The following is a 24,251-nucleotide window of genomic DNA, read 5'->3' as shown; positions in this document are numbered from 1 at the left end:
TACAGCGCTTTACCGTGTATAAAATGTACAAACTTTTACTAAAATATGGACTTAAGTGGACAACCCATTATTTTAGAGAAACTTGCTTCAACTTTACTATTTACAAACCCTGCCCAAGAACCGACTGAGTCTGTGAATCTAGGTTCCACCAAAAAACATGTATCACCCACTCATTGTTACTAACTATTGTTATACTCAAAGTTCTATATACTGCGGTCAGATATAACGCAACGTTCTATAATTGTGCCGTGAACCCTGAATTTTCGCCCGTTGTTTTCCCACCAGAGTTAATCGCATTGTTTTTCACCAAATTATCACCTGGGCTATGAGGGTAGCTGACTAACGAAGGTCCTACGGCAGCACTATTCAACTGGTGGTCCGCGGTCCGCCAAACATCATCCAAATAGGCTCGATTAAGCCATTCAAAACAGGGTTGTTCATGTGTGCAGTACTCCCGCCACCCCGCAGGGGGCGAGAGAACTGCTGTTGCAATGGTGGTTAAGATAGTTTGGTCATGTGGCTCGCACGCCGGCGGGAAAGCAGGTTCGCAATGTCCTCCTCCCGCTTCCAATGTCTCGCTGGTGTAAGCGCGTTGGCGGACAGCTGAAGACCTAGGCAATGTCGATCAGGGAGGACCTCTCTGAACTCTCAGGTCCGCAGATTGGTTCGCCACCGCCACGATTCGGGATGTTGTCAGAGCCACCTACTCGTGGATAATACCCTCCCCGTTTTGTGATGTCGGAGCTCAATCCACCAATCAGGTGTAGGCAGCCGCGCATAAGTTCTTCGAAAAGAAAAGGGTAAAAAAATAAAGATTTCTATATGAATACCGCAATAGAAGTTTTAGGGACTCCAACGACCACGTTATGTCAGAATCAGAGTCAGAAATAGTTTATTAATCCCCTGGGGGAAAATTTTCGAACTTTGAGTGTACTTACGACCGCTTTAAAAAAACAATAGTAGGAGGTTGCTTACTACTACAGCTGTGAATTTACGTAAGACTTAAATGAAGGGATTATTTAGAGCATTTACTAAATACTGGACATAAACCAAACAGTGCCCATTCTAGTTTTTCTGCAAAGGTTAGGATAACTTCATACAAAGAGGTTCATTAGGTCTTCAAAAACTATGCATTTGTGTTATTCCTATAGCCAGACCTGTGTGTTTATTTCCTTACCTGACGGTTTGGGCTACAACTGTTGCCTTCCTCAGAGGTTATTCCTATAGCCAGACCTGTGTGTTTATTTCCTTACCTGACGGTTTGGGCTACAACTGTTGCCTTCCTCAGAGGTTATTCCTATAGCCAGACCTGTGTGTTTATTTCCGTACCCGACGGTTTCAGCTACGACTGTTGCCTTCCTCAGAGGTTATTCCTATAGTCAGACCTGTGTGTTTATTTCCGTACCCGACGGTTTCAGCTACGACTGTTTCCTTCCTCAGAGGTTATTCCTATAGCCAGATCTGTGTGTTTATTTCCGTACCTGACGGTTACAGCTACGACTGTTGCCTTCCTCAGAGGTTATTCCTACTGTATAGCCAGACCTGTGTGTTTATTTCCATACCCGACGGTTTCGGCTACAACTGTTGCCTTCCTCAGAGGTTATTCCTACAGCCAGACCTGTGTCTTTATTTCCGTACCTGACAGTTTCGGCTACAACTGTTGCCTTCCTCAGAGGTTATTCCTATAACCAGACCTGTGTGTTTACTTCTGTACCGGACGGTTTCGGCTACAAATGTTGCCTTGCTCAGAAGTTATTCCTATAGCCAGACCTGTGTGTTTATTTCCGTACCTGACGGTTTCGGCTACAACTGTTGCCTTTCTCAGAGGTTATTCCTATAGCCAGACCTGTGTGTTCATTTCCATACCTTACAGTTTCGGCTACAACTGTTGCCTTTCTCAGAGGTTATTCCTACTGTATAGCCAGACCTGTGTGTTTATTTCCATACCCGACGGTTTCGGCTACAACTGTTGCCTTCCTCAGAGGTTATTCCTACAGCCAGACCTGTGTCTTTATTTCCGTACCTGACAGTTTCGGCTACAACTGTTGCCTTCCTCAGAGGTTATTCCTATAACCAGACCTGTGTGTTTACTTCTGTACCGGACGGTTTCGGCTACAAATGTTGCCTTGCTCAGAAGTTATTCCTATAGCCATACCTGTGTGTTTATTTCCGTACCTGACGGTTTCGGCTACAACTGTTGCCTTTCTCAGAGGTTATTCCTATAGCCAGACCTGTGTGTTCATTTCCATACCTTACAGTTTCGGCTACAACTGTTGCCTTTCTCAGAGGTTATTCCTATAGCCAGACCTGTGGGTTTATTTCCGTATCTGACGGTTTCGGCTCAAACTGTTACCTTCCTCAGAGGTTATTCCTATAGCCAGACCTGTGTGTTTATTTCCGTACCAGACGGTTTTGGCTACAACTGTTGCCTTCCTCAGAGGTTATTCCTATAGCCATACCTGTGTGTTCATTTCCATACCTTACAGTTTTGGCTACAACTGTTGCCTTTCTCAGAGGTTATTCCTACTGTATAGCCAAACCTGTGTGTTTATTTCCATACCCGACGGTTTCGGCTACAACTGTTGCCTTCCTCAGAGGTTATTCCTATAACCAGACCTGTGTGTTTACTTCTGTACCGGACAGTTTCGGCTACAAATGTTGCCTTGCTCAGAAGTTATTCCTATAGCCATACCTGTGTGTTTATTTCCGTACCTGACGGTTTCGGCTACAACTGTTGCCTTTCTCAGAGGTTATTCCTATAGCCAGACCTGTGTGTTCATTTCCATACCTTACAGTTTCGGCTATGACTGTTGCCTTTCTCAGAGGTTATTCCTATAGCCAGACCTGTGGGTTTATTTCCGTATCTGACGGTTTCGGCTCAAACTGTTACCTTCCTCAGAGGTTTTTCCTATAGCCAGACCTGTGTGTTTATTTCCGTACCTGACAGTTTAGGCTACAACTGTTGCCTTCCTCAGAGGTTATTCCTATAGCCAGACCTGTGTGTTTATTTCCGTACCAGACGGTTTTGGCTAAAACTGTTGCCTTCCTCAGAGGTTATTCCTATAGCCAGACCGGTGTGTTTATTTCCGTACCTGATGGTTTCAGCTACACCTGTTGCCTTCCTCAGAGGTTATTCCTATAGCCAAACCTGTGTGTTTATTTCCGTACCTGGCGGTTTCAGCTACACCTGTTGCCTTCCTCAGAGGATATTCCTATAGCCAGACCTGTGTGCTTATTTCCGTATCTGACGGTTTCGGCTATAACTGTTACCTTCCCCAGAGGTTATTCCTATAGCCAGACCTGTGTGTTTATTTTCGTATATGACAGTTTCGGCTATAACTGTTACCTTCCTCAGAGGTTATTCCTATAGCCAGACCTGTGTGTTTATTTCCTTACCTGACGGTTTGGGCTACAACTGTTGCCTTCCTCAGAGGTTATTCCTATAGCCAGACTTGTGTGTTTATTTCCGTATCTGACGGTTTCTGCTATAACTGTTACCTTCCTCAGAGGTTATTCCTATAGCCAGACCTGTGTGTTTATTTTCGTATATGACGGTTTCGGCTACAACTGTTGGCTTCCTAAGAGGTTATTCCTATAGCCAGACTTGTGTGTTTATTGCCGTACCTGACGGTTTCGGCTACACCTGTTGCCTTCCTCAGAGTTTATTCTTATAACCAGACCTGTGTGTTTTCTTCTGTACCGGATGGTTTCGGCTACAAATGTTTCCTTTCTCAGAGGTTATTCCTATAGCCAGACCTGTGTGTTTATTTCCATACCTGACGGTTTTGGCTACAACTGTTGCCTTCCTCAGAGGTTATTCCTATAGCCAGACCTGTGTGTTTATTTTCGTATATGACGGTTTCGGCTACAACTATTGGCTTCCTCAGACGTTATTGCTATAGCCAGACCTGTGTGTTTATTACCGTACTTGACGGTTACAGCTACGACTGTTGCCTTCCTCAGAGGTTATTCCTACTGTATAGCCAGACGTGTGTGTTTATTTCCGTACCTGATGGTTTTGGCTACATCTGTTGCCTTCCTCAGAGGTTATTCCTATAACCAGACCTGTGTGTTTACTTCTGTACCGGACGGTTTCGGCTACAAATGTTGACTTCCTCAGAGGTTATTCCTACTGCATAGTTAGACCTGTGTGTTTATTTCCGTACCTGACGGTTTCGGCTACAACTGTTGCCTTCCTCAGAGGTTATTCCTATAGCCAGACCTGTGTGTTCATTTCCATACCTGACAGTTTCGGCTACAACTGTTGCCTTTCTCAGAGGTTATTCTTATAGATAGACCTGTGTGTTTATTTCCGTACCCGACGGTTTCGGCTACAACTGTTGCCTTCCTCAGAGGTTAATCCTATAGCCAAACCTGTGTGTTTATTTCCGTACCTGACAGTTTAGGCTACAACTGTTGCCTTCTTCAGAAGTTGTAGCCGAAACCGTCAGGTACGGAAATAAACACACAGGTCTGGCTATAGGAATAACTTGTCTTAAACATCTATTGGCAGCTTCCATGATTGACTCAATAACAGGAACTATTTGTTAAAAGGACAACGACTTACGTTAAATATGGAGATGCTGGTGATAGCAAAAGGAAGGTGAGGCACCGACAGAAAGAGGATGAAGGTGGACCAGTCAGAAGGACAGTTTTCAGAACAGAGGCGGTGAGGGCGAGTGGGAGACTAACCTATGCACACATTTTCATCGTCCAGTTCTGCCGAAGCATTGCGATAGTAGCCCAGCTTGCATAGCTGGCAGTGCTGCCCCCTAGTGTTGTGCTTACAGCTCACGCAAATGACGGTGTTTAGCAGCTCGATGTAGCTGCATCGGTTGGAGTGGCCAAAGCATTCGCAGTCTTGCAAAAGAGGGGAGAATGTGTGCGGGGAAGGGAGAGGGGAGAGAAACGTGGTCCAGAGTGTTGCTTGAAGCGCTACGGCGGATGGGGTCGGCACGAGCGTGGCGACCAAACGGCATGCCAGGTTAAGAATGAGGTAGCGGATGAATTGGGAACAACATTGCAGAAGCACAGCGGGTTAGTGGGACCCAGGCAGGTCACATCACAGCACATCACAAGGCCAGGCGACGATGGCACACAGATGCGCTCACAAGAAACACCAGACAGCGCCAGGCGGGTCAAACCATGAAGGAGTTTCAACCCGAGGAACGGAGCGGTGGACTGTGTGTCAAATGTCTGATTTAGGAAAGAGGATGAGATGATGACGTTTTTTCCCCCAACTTTAAGGATCCTATTCAAATAGTAGGGTTCAAGGTTCGTAGTGCCAAGCAGGGAGGTAATGGGTCCCATTTTTATAGTCTTTGGTATGACTCGGCCGGGGTTTGAACTCACAACCTACCGATTTCAGGTCGTATACTCTAACCACTAGGGCACTGAGTAGGTATGCAAGACATGACAACGGATGTATTTTTTTTTAATGCATTCTAAATATTAAATACATTTGATCAGAATGGAGCCTATGCGAGCCGTTCAATTCTGCCTATGGAGCCCCTACGAAACATCCAAATACCTCCATTAGGGTTTTCATGTACATGATGTAAGTATATATGCAATGTAGTAACATTTATACTAACATTTAATATTTACGTATTTTGATCAATTTAAGCATAAACGACACATTAATTTCCTTCATCACAGATTATTACTCACTGCAGACTTTATGAGATAATAAAACATCACTTACACTACAATGTCTGCTGTCATTAGGATGCTGACTGCTCGGATGTTCATATATTCCCATTTAGATGAAGAATGACTCATAATCCTCACGAAGAAATGAGGTGTGTGTGTGTGTGTGTGTGTGTCCCCCAACTTGTTGGATTATATCTTCAGCCATCTATTTGATGCATGATTTCTGATCTGGAATAAACTTCCAGGGAGCAGGGAAGCGAGGAAGCAGGACCAATCGATGATGTTAACATAGGCACACCGGAAATTATCACAAATAGTTAGTCTGCGTTAGTCCTCGTAATAACATTATTACTAATACTTGGTTAATATTCACGCCACGAAATGTAAATTGAGTATTGTTGGCGATTTTTGGATGGTTATTTATCGGATTTTATGGGTGGAATAGAGGCTCTGCTGTAAGTGAACTTTTATTTACGTTTATTTCCGAGTTAGAATGCACCAAAAAAAAAAAATCCATCCATCGTCATGTCTTTCATAATGCTTGTGAACGATAAGCAAAAATCCCCAAAAAGTGCAGTTCCCTTCTAAGTCAGTTCTCGGTGATTTTATGCTACAAATGTATTTTTATCAGTATTTCAGTGTCCACGTATCAGAAGGGCTCGGTTCAAGACGAGTAACAGACAGCTCTCGGGTTTCGGGCTTCTCGCCAAAAAAACCCGATTTTTACTTTTCATTTCCCTGTAAAAAATGTTTGCACTTTTACCCCGTGCTGTTTTAGCACTTGCAAAATGATTTTCACCTCAGTGCTCCAACTGACATTGCCTGAGTGGACTCGAATCTCGCCACGTTTGGCAAACAGGTTTTGTGTGACGTTTGTGTTACGCCTTTCGTTTTACGGTGTTGCAATGTGTTGTGTAGTGTGTTTCATGGTATGCTTATCGTATTATGTTTCGTGTTACGTGTTTTGTGGTATGCGTTTCATGCCTATGTTTATCGTGTTATGCTTCGTGTTACGTGTTTTGTGGAATGCGTTTCATGCCTATATTTATCGTGTTATGCTTCATGTTATGTGTTTTGTGGAATGCGTTTCATGCCTTTGTTTATCGTGTTATGCTTCCTGTTACGTGTTTTGTGGTATGCGTTTCATGCCTATGTTTATCGTGATTAGCTTTGTGTTACATGTTTTGTGGTATGTGTTTCATGCCTATGTTTATCGTGTTGTGTTTCGTGTTACGTGTTTTGTGGAATGCGTTTCATGTCTATGTTTATCGTGTTATGCTTCGTGTTACGTGTTTTGTGGAATGCGTTTCATGCCTATGTTTATCGTGTTATGCTTTGCATTACGTGTTTTGTGGAATGCGTTTCATGCCTATGCTTATCGTGTTAAGCTTCGTATTGCGTGTTTTGTGACATACATTTTGTGTTATGCGTTTCATGCCTATGTCTATCGTGTTACGCGTTTTGTGTTACAATTTATTTGTAACATTTTGTTTTATGCGTTTCATGCCTATGTCTCTCGTGTTATGCTTCTTGTTACGAGTTTTGTGGCAACTTTTGTGTTATGCGTTTCATGCCTATGTCTATCGTGTTACGGATTTGTGTTACAATTTTTTTGTAACATTTTGTTTTATGCGTTCCATGCCTATGTTTCTCATGTTATGCTTCTTGTTACGAGTTTTGTGGCAACTTTTTGTGTTATGCTTTTCATGCCTATGTCTATCGTGTTACGCGTTTTGTGTTACCATTTTTTGTAACATTTTGTTTTATGCGTTTCATGCCTATGTCTCTCGTGTTATGCTTCTTGCTACGAGTTTTGTGACAACTTTTTGTGTTATGCGTTTCATGCCCATGTCTATCGTGTTATGCTTTGTGTTGCGCGTTTTGTGATACAATTTTTTTGTGTTACAATTTTTTTGTGTTACAATTTGTGTTATGTCTTTTATGCGTATGTCTGTCTTGTTATGCTTTCTGTCATGCGTTTTTTAATACCATTTTTTGTGTTATGCGTTTCATGCCTATGTCTATCATGTTATGATTTGTTGCGTGTTACAATTTTTTTGTGTTACATTTCGTGTTATGTGTTTCATGCCTATGTCTATCGTGTTTTGCTTCGTGTTATGTGTTTTGTGTTACAATTTTTTTGTGTTACATTTTGTGTTATGTGTTTCATGCCTATGTCTATCGTGTTATGCTTTGTGTTATGCGTTTTGTGTTACAATGTTTTTGTGTTACATTTTGTGTTGTGTTTCATGCCCATGTCTATCGTGTTATGCTTTGTGTTGCGCGTTTTGTGTTACAATTTTTTGTGTTACATTTTGTGTTATGTGTTTCATGCCCATGTCTATCATGTTATGCTTCATGTCATGCGTTTTGTGTTACAATTTTTTGTGTTATGCGTTTCATGCCTGTCTATCATGTTATGCTTTGTGTTGCGCGTTTTGTGCTACAATTTTTTTATTTTACAATTTTTTTATTTTAAATTTTGCGTTATGTTTTTCATGCCTATGTCTATTGTGTCATGCTTGGTGTTATGCGTTTTGTGTTACAATTTTTTTGTGTTACAGTTTGTGTTATATGTTTCATGCCTGTGTCTATCGTGTTATGCTTCATGTTATGCGTTTTGTGACATAACTTTTTGTGTTATGCGTTTCATGTCTATCGTGTTACGCGTTTTGTGTTACCATTTTTTTGTGTTACATTTTGTGTTATGTGTTTCATGCCCATGTCTATCGTGTTATGCTTCATGTCATGCGTTTTGTGTTATAATTTTTGTGTTATGCGTTTCATGCGTGTCTATTGTGTTATGCTTTGTGTTGCGCGTTTTGTGTTACAAATTTTTAGTTTTACATTTTGGGTTATGTGTTTCATGCCTATGTCTATCGTGTTATGCTTCGTGCTATGCGTTTTGTGTTACAATGTTTTTGTGTTACATTTTATGTTATGTGTTTCATGCCCATGTCTATCGTGTTATGCTTTGTGTTGCGTGTTTTGTGGTACAATTTCTTTGTGTTACATTTTGTGTTATGTGTTTCATGCCTATGTCTATCGTGTTATGCTACTTGCCATGCGTTTTGTAATACAATTTTTTTGTGTTATCCGTTTCATGCCTATGTCTATCATGTTATGCTATGTTGCGTGTTACAATTTTTTTGTGTTACATTTTGTGTTATGTGTTTCATGCCTATGTCTGTCGTGTTATGCTTCGTGTTATGCATTTTGTGTTACAATGTTTTTGTGTTACATTTTGTGTTATGTGTTTCACGCCCATGTCTACCGTGTTATGCTTTGTGTTGCGCGTTTTGTGTTACAATTTTTTTGTGTTACAATTTTTTTGTTTTACATTTTGCGTTTTGTTTCATGACTATGTCTATCGTGTTATGCTTCGTGTTATGCTTCGTGTTATGCGTCTTGTGTTACAATTTTTTTGTGTTACAATTTTTTTGTTTTACATTTTGCGTTTTGTTTCATGACTATGTCTATCGTGTTATGCTTCGTGTTATGCTTCGTGTTACGCGTTTTGTGTTACAATTTTTTTTGTGTTTCACGCCCATGTCTATCTTATTATGCTTCCTGTCATGCGTTTTGTGTTACAATTTTTTTGTTTTACATTTGTGTTATGTGTTTCATGCCTGTGTCTATCGTGTTATGCTTCGTGTTACGCGTTTTGTGTTACAATTCTTTTGTGTTACAATTTTTTTGTGTTACAATTTTTTTGTGTTTCATGCCCATGTCTATCTTATTATGCTTCCTGTCATGCGTTTCGTGTTACAATTTTTTTGTGTTTCATGCCCATGTCTATCTTATTATGCTTCCTGTCATGCGTTTGGTGTTACAATTTTTTTGTGTTACATTTTGTGTTATGTGTTTCATGCCTATGTCTATCGTGTTATGCTTCGTGTTACGCGTTTTGTGTTACAATTTTTTTGTGTTTCATGCCCATGTCTATCTTATTATGCTTCCTGTCATGCGTTTTGTGTTCCAATTTTTTTGTGTTATGTGTTTCATGCCCATGCCCATGAACGGAACTCTTTCGGAAACCGAGGACCACTTGCATGTCCAGCGTTCTCTGCCGGAGATGTTTTTGTTCTGGAAACGTGCAACTCTGACAAAAGAAACTGCTAAGGACATTGGTTCTCATGACCCCATTTCATCATGTCCTTGTATGGGGAACCTTTCAAATCTGCATTGAAAGTGACATCCATAACGAATCTGCCACGCATTTTTAAGAACAAATGCGAGAAAAAAAAATACAGTGTCTGCTCGGGTTCATCGGCGGTTACACGGTCAGGTTAAATCAGGAGCACAGAGTTGTTATTCGGACTGTAAAACTTCAGTCCTCAACGCTTACTGTCACGGCTGCCCTAAGGGGAGCAGGATAGGAGAGGTTTGGCGCTTCAGCTCTGCTTGTACGAATAAGACTGACGGGATGAGTGACCACTGACACCGCGTGTCACGGCACAGACAGATGCAAAGTCTTAAGCCTCACCGCCGACTACCAACACGGGGCAGGGAGCCCAGAGTGGGTCGGGGGCAGAGATTGGGGCTTTGGTCCAAGGGATTGTGGTTATTAAGGATGTCTATTGAGGTCAAGTGTCCATGCACACTTGCTAACAAGCTGACAGGAGTTGGAAACACGACAGCATTACAAGTCAAATAGGAAATTTGCTAAGGTTGCAAATAAAATCGATACGGAACCAATTCCCACCCGGTAGCTCACAATCGAAAAGTTGTAACGCAAAATGCCGTACACAAGGTGTGACAAGAATTGCGCGGCACAAAAACGTAACACGATAAAATGAAACGCGTAACCCAAAACGCAACACAATAGGCATGACACGAAAAGGTGTGACACAAAATGTACTGCAAACCGGAACACAAAAGGTGTGACAAGAAACGCGTAACAAAAACTTAGAAAGAAACCTGTAACACAAAATGTGACATGAGAGGCATCACATAAAATGTGTAACACAAAAAGTGTAACCCGATAAGCATAACAAAAAACGTGTAACGCAAAATGCCCTTACGTGAAACGTAACACAATAGGCATAACGTGAAAGGGTGCAACACAAAATGTACCACAAACAGGAACACAAAGGGTGTGACAAGAAACGCGGTAACACAAAAGGCATAACACGAAACGTAACGCAAAACGCGTGACACAAAACTCCGACGTAACGTAAAATGAGACATGAGAGGCACAAGATAAAATTACAGAAGCATAACACGATAGACGCAGGCATGAAACACATAACACAAAATGTAACACAAAAAAATTGTAACACAAAACGTGCAACACAAAGCACAACATGATAGACATAGGCATGAAACGCATAACACAAAAAAAGTGTATTACAAAATGCATGACAGGAAGCATAATACGATAGACATGGGCGTGAAACACATAACACAAAAAAATTGTAACACAAAATGCGTAACACGAAGCATAATACGATAGACATAGGCATTAAACGCATAACACACAAAAATTGTAACACAAAACGTGTGACATGAAGCATAACACGGTAGACGTAGGCATGAAACACCTAACACAAAATGCAACGCAAAAAAATGGTAACACAAAACGCGTAACACGATAGACATAGACATGAAACGCATAACACAAAAAGTTGTCACAAAACTGGTAACAAGAAGCATAACATGAGAGACATGGGCATGAAACACATAAAACAAAATGTTACAAAAAAATGGTAACGCAAAATGCCCTTACGTGAAACGTAACACAATAGGCATAACTTGAAAGGGTGCAACACAAAATGTACCACAAACAGGAGCACAAAAGGTGTGACAAGAAACCCGGTAACACAAAAGGCATAACACGAAACGTAACGCAAAACGCGTGACACAAAACTCCGAAAGAAACCTGTAACGTAAAATGAGACATGAGAGGCACAAGATAAAATTACAGAAGCATAACACGATAGACGCAGGCATGAAACACATAACACAAAATGTAACACAAAAAAATTGTAACACAAAACGCGCAACACAAAGCACAACATGATAGACATAGGCATGAAACGCATAACACAAAAAAAGTGTATTACAAAATGCATGACAGGAAGCATAACACGATAGACATAGGCGTGAAACACATGACACAAAATATAACACAAATAAATTGTAACACAAAACAATTGTAACACAAAATGCGTAACACGAAGCATAATACGATAGACATAGGCATTAAACGCGTAACACACAATAATTGTAACACAAAACGTGTGACATGAAGCATAACACGGTAGACGTGGGCATGAAACACCTAACACAAAATGCAACGCAAAAAAATGGTAACACAAAATGCATAACACGATAGACATAGGCATGAAACGCATAACAGAAAAGTTGTCACAAAACTCGTAACAAGAAGCATAACATGAGAGACATAGGCATGAAACGCATAACACAAAATGTTACAAAAAAATGGTAGCACAAAACGCGTAACACGATAGACATAGGCATGAAACGCATAACACAAAAAGTTGTCACAAAACTCGTAACAAGAAGCATAACATGAGAGACATAGGCATGAAACGCATAACACAAAATGTTACAAAAAAATGGTAGCACAAAACGCGTAACACGATAGACATAGGCATGAAACGCATAACACAAAAAGTTGTCACAAAACTCGTAACAAGAAGCATAACATGAGAGACATAGGCATGAAACGCATAAAACAAAATGTTCCAAAAAAATGGTAGCACAAAACGCGTAACACGATAGACATAGGCATGAAACGCACAACACAAAGGTTCTGTCACAAAATTCGTAACACGAAGCATAAAACGAGAGACATAGGCATGAAACGCATAAAACAAAATGTTACAAAAAAATTGTAACACAAAACCCGTAACAAATATTTGGTGATCATTAAATGGTCATTTGTTTAATACAAAATATTTGTATATTTTTTTATTTCACGTAATATGAGAGTTCCATCTTGATTTCTTACAATCCTGGCTCATTTGCAAGTATTATAAAGTAGACTTTGCATGCAGTTGCAATCCCAAGACATTAGATGACAATAGTGTATATAGACTACAGTAGGGTTGTCCCCGATACCAATATTTTTGGTACCGGTATTTCGATACTTTGATACTTTTCTAAATAAAAGGGGACCACAAAAAATGTATTTTAACAAAAAATCTTAGGGTACATATGTTTATTATTGCAATCGAACAACAATTTAGTCCTTAAATAAAATAGTGAACATACTAGACAACTTGTCTTTTAGTAGTAAGTAAACAAACAAAGGCTCCTAATTAGGCAGTAACATATTGTGTCATTTATCATTCTATTATTTTGTCAACATTATAAAGGACAAGCTGTAAAAATGTATTATCAATCCACTTGTTCATTTACTGTTAATATCTGCTCGTTTTCTGTTTCAACATGTTCTATCTACACTTCTGTTAAAATGTAATAATCACTTATTCTTCTCTTCTTTGATACTTTACATTAGTTTTGGATGATACCACAAACTTAGGTATCGATCCGATACCAAGTAGTTACAGGATCATACATTGGTCATATTCAAAGTCCTCATGTGTCCAGGGACGTACTTCCTGAGTTTATAAACATAATATGAATTAATAAAATATTGATGTAATCATAGTAGCATCGACTCGATACGCTCTTGTACTTGGTATCATTACAGTGGATGTCAGGTGTAGATCCACCCATGGCATTTGTTTACATTGTGACGCCGGTGAGCTACGGTGTGTAGTGAAGCATGTTTAGCTATTCCTCGTCCTGCAGTGATAATGATACTTGTAAGAAACTGACTTTATTTGTCGCCATGGAGGCGAGGATTAGTGATTTAGAAGTAGCTAAAACACTGCCCACTGCGGAAGGACGTTAGCCGCTAGCTAGCTAGCCATGTTTTAAAGCACCTCTTCCTGAGGGCGTTTTAGTGTTGTAATTTCACCTTTATCTTTACTTTTTAAGCCAAAATGCGTCCGTTCTCCCTTTTCTGTCTACACACTGTGTCTGCTTGTAAGTACTCTGTGTGTGTGCGCTGCCGAACATGCTCCTCTGCTCATAAAACCAGCAATGTCACGGCGTGACGACGCACCGTCATGCCTGTTAAAAAAATAAATATGGCAAACCGGTACTTTTCAAACAGAGTATAGTACCGTTTTTGATTCATTAGTACCGTGATACTATACTAGTACCGGTATACCGTACAACCCTAGTACAGTGTGTTGTCAAGTCAGGGACAAGTCTCTGCCATTAATATGAATGTAGTCTTTTGTTGCACCCTAAAATCTTAGTGGTAGTTTTCATTAACACTTTTGGAGGTCCATCCATCCATTTTCTACCGCTTGTCCCTTTCTGGGGTCGCGTGGGGTGCTGGAGCCTATCTCAGTTTAAAGGGGAACTGCACTATTTGGGGAATTTTACCTATCGTTCACAATCATTATGAGAGACAACGATAAGTAAAGTTCCCTCAAAAGTGCAGTTCTTCTTTAAAATCCTCTGTTTTAGACTAGTTGACCTGCCGCTTCTCTTTTTTTCGCCCCCCCCCCCCCCTTCTCCTGCACGGAGAGGGTTACCAGTTCACCACACGGAGATCCCTGGAGATGTACCAGTCTGGAGGATGCGCAATGTTCAGAGGTCTCAAAAAGGTAAGAAATACAAGAATGTGTGTTTGTGTGTGTGTGTGTGTTTTCTTGTATTTGTATCATTCTTGAGACATCAACAAGGAAAAGTAGCGTCCATATGAGGAGGTGTGAACAAGTGATGACATAAATCATGGTCCCAATACGGAAAACTATTGCATCTAATAGAGAATGTCTCATTTGCACCCCCTGGTGGTGAAATCTATCAAAATGCGGGTGGTCCCAAAAAGGAGGGATTTTTCAAATTGACTGTGCCGGTTTTAAAAGTGCTCCCCCTCTGGTCAACATATGAATTAACAAGTGTGTGTAAGAAATTGAATTGCGCTCCCTTTGGACAAAATTAATAAAAAAAATAAAAAGATAAATATGTATGTATGGATAGATAGTACTTTATTGATTCCTTCAGGAGAGTTCCCTTCGGAAAATATACTGTAATGACTTGAAGTAAATCATGAAGATTAAAAAACAATCACAAACAAAAACAAATAGTTTAAAAAAATAACTAAAAGCTTACCTTTTTTACATTTGCATAGTTTGTATATATTATTAATGTTGTAAATACAAATCTTTATATATCTAGAAAGGGTGGTCCTAAAGAGGTAGGCATTTTTCAGAGGTCTCCAAAAGGTAACAAATACAAGTGTGTGTGTGTGTGTGTGTGTGTGTGTATGTGTGTGTTCTTGTATTTGTATTATTCTTGAGACATTACAAGGAAAACTACCGTCCATATGAGGAGGTGTGAACAAGAGATGACATAAATCATGGTCCCAATACTGAAAACTATTGCATCTAATTGAGAATGTCTCATTTTCACCCCTGGTGGTGAAATCTATCAAAATGAGGGTGGTCCCAAAAAGGAGGGATTCTTCATATTGACTGTGTGTCGCTTTTAAACGTGCTCCCCCTCTGGTCAACATATGAAATAACAAGTGTGCGTAAGAAATTGAATTGCGCTCCCTTTGGACAAAATTAATAAAAAAAATTAAAAAGTAAATATGTATGTATAGATAGATAGTACTTTATTGATTCCTTCGGGAGAGTTCCCTCAGGAAAATATACTGTAATAACTTGAAGTAAATCATGAAGATTAAAAACCAACCACAAACAAAAAAAAAATAGTAAAAAAAAATAACTAAAAGCTTACCTTTTTTATATTTGCATAGTTTGTATATATTATTAATGTTGTAAATACAAATCTTTATATATCTAGAAAGGGTGGTCCTAAAGAGGTAGGCATTTTTCAGAGGTCTCCAAAATGTAACAAATACAAGAGTGTGTGTGTGTGTGTACGTGTTTTCTTGTATTTGTATCATTATTGAGACATCAACAAGGAAAAGTACCGTCCATATGAGGAGGTGTGAACAAGTGATGACATAAATCATGGTCCCAATACGGAAAACTATTGCATCTAATAGAGAATGTCTCATTTGCACCCCCTGGTGGTGAAATCTATCAAAATGAGGGTGGTCCCAAAAAGGAGGGATTCTTCAAATTGACTGTGTGTCGCTTTTAAACGTGCTCCCCTCTGGTCTACATATGAAATAACAAGTGTGTGTACAAATTTGAAGTGCTCCCCCTCTGGTCAACATATGATATAACAAGTGTGTGTAAAAATTTGAAGTGCGCCCCCTCTGGTCAACATATGATATAACAAGTGTGTGTAAAAATTTGAAGTGCGCCCCCTCTGGCCAACATATGAAAAAACAAGTGTGTGTAAAAATTTGAAATGCTCCCCCTCTGGCCAACATATGAAATAACAATTGTGTGTAAAAATTTGAAGTGCACCCCCTCTGGCCAACATATGAAATAACAAGTGTGTGTAAAAATTTGAATTGCTCCCCCTCTGGTCAACATATGAAATAACAAGTGTGTGTAAAAATTTGAAGTGCTCTCCCTCTGGTCAACATATGAAATAACAAGTGTCTGTAAAAATTTGAAGTGCTCCCCCTCTGGTCAACATATGATACAACAAGTGTGTGTAAAAATTTTAAGTGCTCTCCCTCTGGTCAACATATGCAATAACAAGTGTGTGTAAAAATTTTAAGTGCTCTCCCTCTGGTCAACATATGATATAACAAGTGTGTGTAAAAATTTGAAGTGCTCTCCCTCTGGTCAACATATGCAATAACAAGTGTGTGTAAAAATTTGAAGTGCTCTCCCTCTGGTAAACATATGAAATAACAAGTGTGTGTAAAAATTTGAAGTGCGCCCCTCTGGTTAACATATGAAATAACAAGTGTGTGTAAAAATTTGAAGTGCTCCCCCTCTGGTCAACATATGATATAACAAGTGTGTGTAAAAATTTGAAGTGCGCCCCCTCTGGTCAACATATGATAAAACAAGTGTGTGTAATAATTTGAAGTGCGCCCCCTCTGGCCAACATATGAAATAACAAGTGTGTGTAAAAATTTGAAGTGCTCTCCCTCTGGTCAACATATGCAATAACAAGTGTGTGTAAAAATTTGAAGTGCTCTCCCTCTGGTAAACATATGAAATAACAAGTGTGTGTAAAAATTTGAAGTGCTCTCCCTCTGGTCAACATATGAAATAACAAGTGTGTGTAAAAATTTGAAGTACGTCCCTTCTGGCCAACATATGAAATAACAAGTGTGTGTACAAATTTGAAGTGCTCCCCCTCTGGTCAACATATGTAACAACAAGTGTGTGTAAAAATTTGAAGTGTTCCCCCTCTGTTCTAAGTCATGACTCCGGTGTGGACCACTCCCTTATGACGACCTTCTGCTTTCCCCCAATGGACCGGAATCTCACATTGTCATGAATAATGCAATGACTGTACTCACTTGGCATCCAGGATGGAGGTTCCCATATCTGAGGCCCCTTCCCAAGGTTTCCTCTTTTTTTAATATTTTTTTTATTTTTATTTTTATCCCATTTTGGGTTTGGAGTTTTTCCTTGCCTTGATTTGTCATTGCGGTTTGTGCAGCCCTGGTGACTAAGGGCTACATTAATCAATTGACTAATTGAGTGCAATCGCCATGTAAAATTGCTAATCCTAATTTGTAGCATGTCTATGGCAAATCCAATGTAAATTAGCATCGAGCTAGCACTTTTTTTGAAAAGCGTTTTTTCGGTTTTCTATTTCTACTTGTTTTGTTGGCAATGAAAATTGTAGCATTCACTGAAGGAGTTTGAGCCAGCAGGTATTAAAATAAGGCACCGTTTGATTTTTCTGGAATTGATACGCAGTAGCACCGTCATTTTGGTCGGCGCCTATAAAAATGTCAAACTCAGCACCCATCCCTAGATGCAAAAACATTTAATCCTCCTAAACTATAGGAAGATGGGTGGGGGGTGGGGGGGGTGGGGGGGGGGGGGGGGGGTGTCAATGCCTACCTCGCTTGCGGTTTGGAACCTGGGCTGAAGTGGCAGTGGACAACGCAACTTGTGGAGCTACTAGATCAATAAAAGAAACATACAAAAAAAACAACAAAAAAAACATGATATTGCAATGAAGCATAAAATGCAATGTCAGAGAATTAAGAGTACTCAGCTTTGATAGTAGGCAGGGAAGGAATGAGTGATGGGAAAACAAGGAGTGACGTTGAAAAGGGGAATCTGTTACACGTGCCCGGAATGCAAAACAATTGAAATATTATTTCTTTATGCTTTGTGTCATTAACACGTGCATTAAAGTCCTCCGTGTGTGTGTGTGTGTGTGTGTGTGTGTTTGTGTGTGTGTGTGTGTTCTTGTATTTCTACCCTTCTTGAGACACCAACAAGGAAAAGTTCCGTCCATATGAGGACCGGTGAACAAGTTCATACCGAAATCACGGTCCCAAAACAGAAAAACCATTGCATCTAATAGAGAGTCAAATACTAGAGTCCGTGAACATTGCTCCAAAGTCAGGATTTTTTGTTGATTTAATGTGCATACAAAAGTAAACATTGACAGGTGCAAAGGCAGCAATATATGATAAAACAAGACGGCAGCTAAAGAAGGACTTCCCTATTCATCCCCGAAAAAACAGACAGCTGATTTTACGACTTCCGGTGCTGACGTAAGACAACCCATATGTGACCATAAGATGAACAAATACACTACGCTACTAAGACTATAGTGGACATTAACGGTTAGCTTCTCCAGCTGGGTTGCCCAAAGTGCGGCACAGGGGCCATCTGTGGTCCGTGACTCCTTTGTCATCGGCCTTAAGCACATGACAAAAAACAAAAAATATAGATCTCATTTGCACCCCTGGTGGTGAAATCTGTCAAAATTAGGGAGGTCCCAAAAAGGAGGGATTTTTTAAATTTGCTGTGTGTCGGTTTTAAAAGTGCTCCACCTCTGGTCAACATACAAAATAACAAGTGTGTGTAAACATTTGAAGTGCTCACCCTCTGGCCAACATATGAAATAACAAGTGTGTGTAAGAAATTGAAATGCGCCCCCATTGGCCAAAATTAATTACAAATATAGAGACGTACTGTAATAACGAAGTAAATAATGATTAAAAACCAATCACAAAAAAAAAAAAAAAAAAAAAAAAAAACTAAAAGCTTACCTTTTTTATATTTGCATAGTTTGTATATATTATTATTGTTGTAAATACACATTTTTATATATCTAGAAAGGGTGGTCCTAAAGAGATAGGCGTTTTTCAGAGGTCTCAAGAAGGTATCAAATACAAGAGTGTGTGTGTGTGTGTGTATGTATGTGTTCTTATATTTACACCATTCTTGAGACATCAACAGGGAAAAGTACCTTCCAAAAAAAGAACCGGTGAACAAGTTAGGACCGAAATTATGGTTCCAATACGGAAAACCATTGCATCTAATAGAGAATGTCTCATTTGCACCCCTGGTGGTGAAATCTATCAAAATGAGGGTGGTCCCAAAAAGGAGGGATTTTTCAAATTGACTGTGTGTCTGTTTTAAAAGTGCTCCCCCTCTGGTCAACATATGAAAAAACAAGTGTGTGTAAAAATTTGGAGTGCTCGCCCTCTGGTCAACATATGAAATAACAAGTGTGTGTAAAAATTTGAAGTGCTCCCTTTCTGGTCAACATATGAAATAACAAGTGTGTGTAAAAATTTGAAGTGCTCCCTCTCTGGCCAACATATGAAATAACAAGTGTGTGTAAGAAATTGAAATGAGCCCCCTTTGGCCAAAGTTAATGAAAAATAAAAAAAATGTATATAGAGACATTCTGACAGAACGAAGTACATAATGAATATTACAAAACAATTACAAACAAAAATAAAAAAAATACTAAAATCTTACCTTTTTTTATATTTGCATAGTATGTATATATTATTAATGTTGTAAATACACATATTTATATATCTAGAAAGGGTGGTCCTAAAGAGGTAGGCATTTTTCGGAGGTCTCAAGAAGATAAAAAATACAAGAATGTGTGTGTGTGTGTGTGTGTTCTTGTATGTTAATGCTTCTTGAGACATCAACAAGTAAAAGTACCTTCCATATGAGGAGGTGTGAACAAGTGATGACATATGGTCCCAATACAGAAAACCATTGCATCTAATAGAAAATGTCTCATTTTCACCCCATCCATCCATCCATCCATTTTCTACCGCTTGTCCCTTTTGGGGTCACAGGGGGGCTGGAGCATATGGGACGGCGTGGCACAGTGGAAGAATGGCCGTGCGCGACCCAAGGGTCCCTGGTTCAATCCCCACCTAGTACCAACCTCGTCATGTCCGTTGTGTCCTGAGCAAGACACTTCACCCTTGCTCCTGATGGGTGATGGTTAGGGCCTTGCATGGCAGCTCCCTCCATCAGTGTGTGAATGTGTGTGTGAATGGGTAAATGTGGAAGTAGTGTCAAAGCGCTTTGAGTACCTTGAAGGTAGAAAAGCGCTATACAAGTACAACCCATATATCGGCTGCATTCGGGCGGAAGGCGGGGTACACCCTGGACAAGTCGCCACCTAATTTTCACCCCCTGGTGGTGAAATCTATCAAAATGAGGGTGGTCCCAAAAAGGAGGGATTTCTCAAATTGACTGTGTGTCGGTTTTAAAAGTGCTCCCCCTCTGGTCAACATATGAAATAACAGGTTTGTGTAAGAAATTGAATTGCGCTCCCTTTAGACAAAATAAAATAAATAAATAAATAAATAAATAAATATATATATATATATATATATATATATATATATATATATATATATATATATATATATATATATATACTTGAAGTAAATAATGAAGATCAAAAATCAATTACGAAAAAAAAAATACTAAAAGTTGACCTTTTTTATATTTGCATAGTATATATATATTATTAATGTTGTAAGATCTAATATTTATATATCTAGAAAGGGTGGTCCTAAAGAGGTAGGCATTTTTCTGTGGTCTCAAGAAGCTATGAAATACAAGAATGTGTGTGTGTGTGTGTGTGTTCTTGTATGTCTTTGCTTCTTGACACATCAACAAGGAAAAGAAGCTTCCATATGAGGAGGTGTGAACAAGTGATGACATAAATCATGGTTCCAATACGGAAAACCATTGCATGTCTCATTTGCACCCCATCCATCCATCCATCCATCCATTTTCTACCGCTTGTCCATTTTGGGGTCTCAGGGGGGCTGGAGCATACCTCGGCTGCATTCGGGCAGAAGGCGGGGTACACCCTGGACAAGTCGCCACCTAATTTTCACCCCCTGGTGGTGAAATCTATCAAAATGAGGGTGGTCCCAAAAAGGAGGGATTTTTCAAATTGACGGTGAGTCGGTTTTAAAAGTGCTCCCCCTCTGGTCAACATATGAAATAACAAGTGTGTGTAAGAAATTGAATTGCGCTCCCTTTGGACAAAATTAATCAAACAAAATAAAAAAATAAAATAAAAAAAAAAATATATATATATATATATATATATATATATATATATATATATATATATATATATATATATATATATATATATATATATACATATATATATATAAATATATATATATGTGTATATATATATATATATATATATATATATATATATATATATATATATATATATATATATATATATATATATATATATATATATATATATATAAAGAGATATACTTGAAGTAAATAATGAAGATTAAAAATCAATTACGAAAAAAAAAATATATATATAATAAAAGTTGACCTTTTTATATTTGCATGGTATGTATATATCATTATTGTTGTAAATACAAATCTGTATATATCTAGAAAGGGTGGTCCTAAAGAGGTAGGCATTTTTCGGTGGTCTCAAGAAGGTAATAAATACAAGAGTGTGTGTGTTTGTTTCCCCCCGACACAAACCAGCCTCTGACTAACGACCCTCCACCTCGCTGGAGGCCAGCCAAGAATGTCCCACTCTAAAAAGTGTGAGGAAGCGGACTGGCAGTGAAGGCATCAATCTCCCCATTGTGCTCCAGCCGTGGAAGCAAACAGTAGAAATGGGGAATAAGACGCACACTGGCTGACTGACTGACTGACACACACGGCGAGCGGAGTGTTGTTTGCGAGGCGGCGCCACGTATCTGCATGATGGATTAAGCCGACATGAGCCCGAACATCAATCTGCACGAAACCGCCGAGAAAAAAAAAAAAAAAAAAAGTCTTCCCGCTTTTCTTCTCGTTGTGCTCAAACGGAACAAAGAATCAGAGTTTGTGTTTAAGAGGATTTTTGCACAGAATGAGATTCTCATGAGGAGACTTAGGCCATGTTTACACTGCACACCAAATCTGATCTGAAGTGACACATATCGGATTTTTCTTGCCGGTCGAAACGCTCCAAAGTGCTTCCAATCCAGTCCTGAATCCGATTGGAATCTGATCTTTTCAAATGTGACTTCAGTCTAAACGCAATGGTGGAAGTGGATATTAAAAGCTAAAGTACCACTGATAGTCACACACACACACTAGGTGTGGGGAAATTACCCTCTGCATTTGACCCATCCCCTTGTCCCACCCCCTGGGAGGTGAGGGGAGCAGTGAGCAGCAGGGGTGGCCGCACTCGGGAATCAGTTTGGTGATATTTCGTCTCAACGTCCGGTTTTGGCCAGCAAAGTCGATTTAAGACGACCAAATTTTCGGTGCAACACTTGTCAATAGTGCACAAATAATATATATAATCTATATATACGTTAGGTCAGGAAAAAGCACAGAGGCTATATCATCCCTACAAGCCTGTTTTGCAGGTTTTCTTCAGGGGATTTAAAAAAATCCCCTGACGAGCAGGGAAACCTGCGAAACAGGCTTGTAGGGATGATAGACCAAATTTTCGGTGCATCACTTTTAATAGCGCACAAATAATATATATAATCTATATATACACGTTAGGTCAGGAAAAAACACAGAAGCTATTTCATCCCTACAAGCCTGTTTCACAGGTTTCCTTCAGGGGATTTTATAAAAATGGCCCTTGGAAAGAAAAAGTTTGGGCACCCCTGATTTAAACGATAACTATAGCCTACTGGAAAGTAGAATATAATTACGTATTCTCCCACAAGCGTGCTTTGTTTTGTTTAATTGTTATTACTATTATTGTTATTATTATATATTTTTTTTTTTAACAAAATACAGCTGTATTTCTTTCTTTTTCTTTAATTTAAATATTTATACTGTGATCGTCTGAGACCAGCCACCCGGACAGCTGCTGCAACAATCGGTTTGTATAACCAAAGTCTATGTATATTTGTTCCGCCTAGTAAAAAAAAAAAAGATTTTATTTTATTTTATTTTTGCAAAATACAATTGTATTTCTTTTTTTTCTTTTTCTTATAGATACATATTTGTATTGTGATCGTCTGAGACCCGCCACCCGGGCAGCTGCTGCAACAATCGGTTTGCATAACCAAATTATATGTATATTTGTTCCGTCTAGTAAAAAAACCTAATTGTTTTAATTCTTTTTTTTTAAATTTTTTTTTTAATACAATCGTATTTCTTTCTTCTTCTTAAATGTAGATATTTGTATTGTGATCGTCTGAGACCAACCATCCGGGCAGCTGATGAAAAAATCGGTTTGCATAACCAAAGTTTTATGTATATTTGTTCCGTTTAATAAAAAAAACAAAATGTTCTAATTTTTTTTTAACAAAATAGAACTGTATTTCTTTCTTATTCTTAAATTTAGATATTTGTATTGTGATCGTTTGAGACCAGCCACCCGGACAGCTGCTGCAACAATCGGTTTGCATAACCAAAGTCTATGTATATTTGTTCCGTCGAGTAAAAAACTAATTTTTTTAATTACATTTTTTTTAACAAAATACAATTGTATTCATTACTTTTTCTTAAATTTAGATATTTGTATTGTGATCGTCTGAGATCAACCACCCGGATAGCTGCTTCAACAATCGGTTTGCATAACCAAAGTCTATGTATATTTGTTCCGTCGAGTAAAAAACACATTTTTTTAATTAATTTTTTTTTAACAAAATACAATTGTATTCATTACTTTTTCTTAAATTTAGATATTTGTATTGTGATCGTCTGAGACCCGCCACCCGGGCAGCTGCTACAACAATCGGTTTGCATAACCAAATTCTATGTATATTTGTTCCGTCTAGTAAAAAAAACCTAACTGTTTTAATTCTTTTTTTTTAAATTTTATTTTATTTTTTTTATATACAATCGTATTTCTTTCTTCTTCTTAAATGTAGATATTTGTATTGTGATCGTCTGAGACCAGCCACCTGGACAGCTGCTGGAACAATCGGTTTGCATAACCAAAGTCTATGTATGTTTGTTCTGTCTAGTAAAAAACAAAGTGTTTGTATTTTTCTTTTTTTTTTTTTTAAACAAAATACAATTGTATTTCTTTCTTTTTCCTAAATTTAGTTATTTGTATTGTGATCGCCTGAGACCAGCCACCCGGACAGCTGCTGCAACAACCCGTTTGCATAACCAAAGTTGATGTATATTTGTTCCGTCTAGTACAAAACAAATTGTTTTTATTTTTTATTTATTTTACAAATTACAATTGTATTTCTTTCTTTTTCT

The 24,251-nt window shown here is 38.8% G+C and overlaps 1 protein-coding gene across 11 annotated transcripts in view; it reads right to left on the bottom strand.

Moving 5' to 3' along the window:
- ntng1a (netrin g1a) overlaps positions 1 to 24,251 on the bottom strand; it is a 328,955-nt gene that overhangs the window by 27,399 nt on the left and 277,305 nt on the right. For 5 of the 11 annotated variants that reach the window (XM_072913453.1, XM_072913454.1, XM_061965866.2 and 2 more), the window contains exon 6: positions 4,693 to 4,860. The exons of the other annotated variants lie outside the window; for them this stretch is intronic. In XM_072913453.1, coding sequence (XP_072769554.1) covers positions 4,693 to 4,860 — 168 coding nt within the window. The remainder of the gene's footprint in view (positions 1 to 4,692; positions 4,861 to 24,251) is intronic. 11 annotated transcript variants of the gene reach the window in all.

Source organism: Nerophis lumbriciformis, linkage group LG07 (assembly GCF_033978685.3).
Source record: "Nerophis lumbriciformis linkage group LG07, RoL_Nlum_v2.1, whole genome shotgun sequence".
Taxonomy (NCBI): domain Eukaryota; kingdom Metazoa; phylum Chordata; class Actinopteri; order Syngnathiformes; family Syngnathidae; genus Nerophis; species Nerophis lumbriciformis.
The sequence above is the reverse complement of the archived record's forward strand: the minus strand, read 5'-3'. Positions and strand labels throughout refer to the sequence as shown.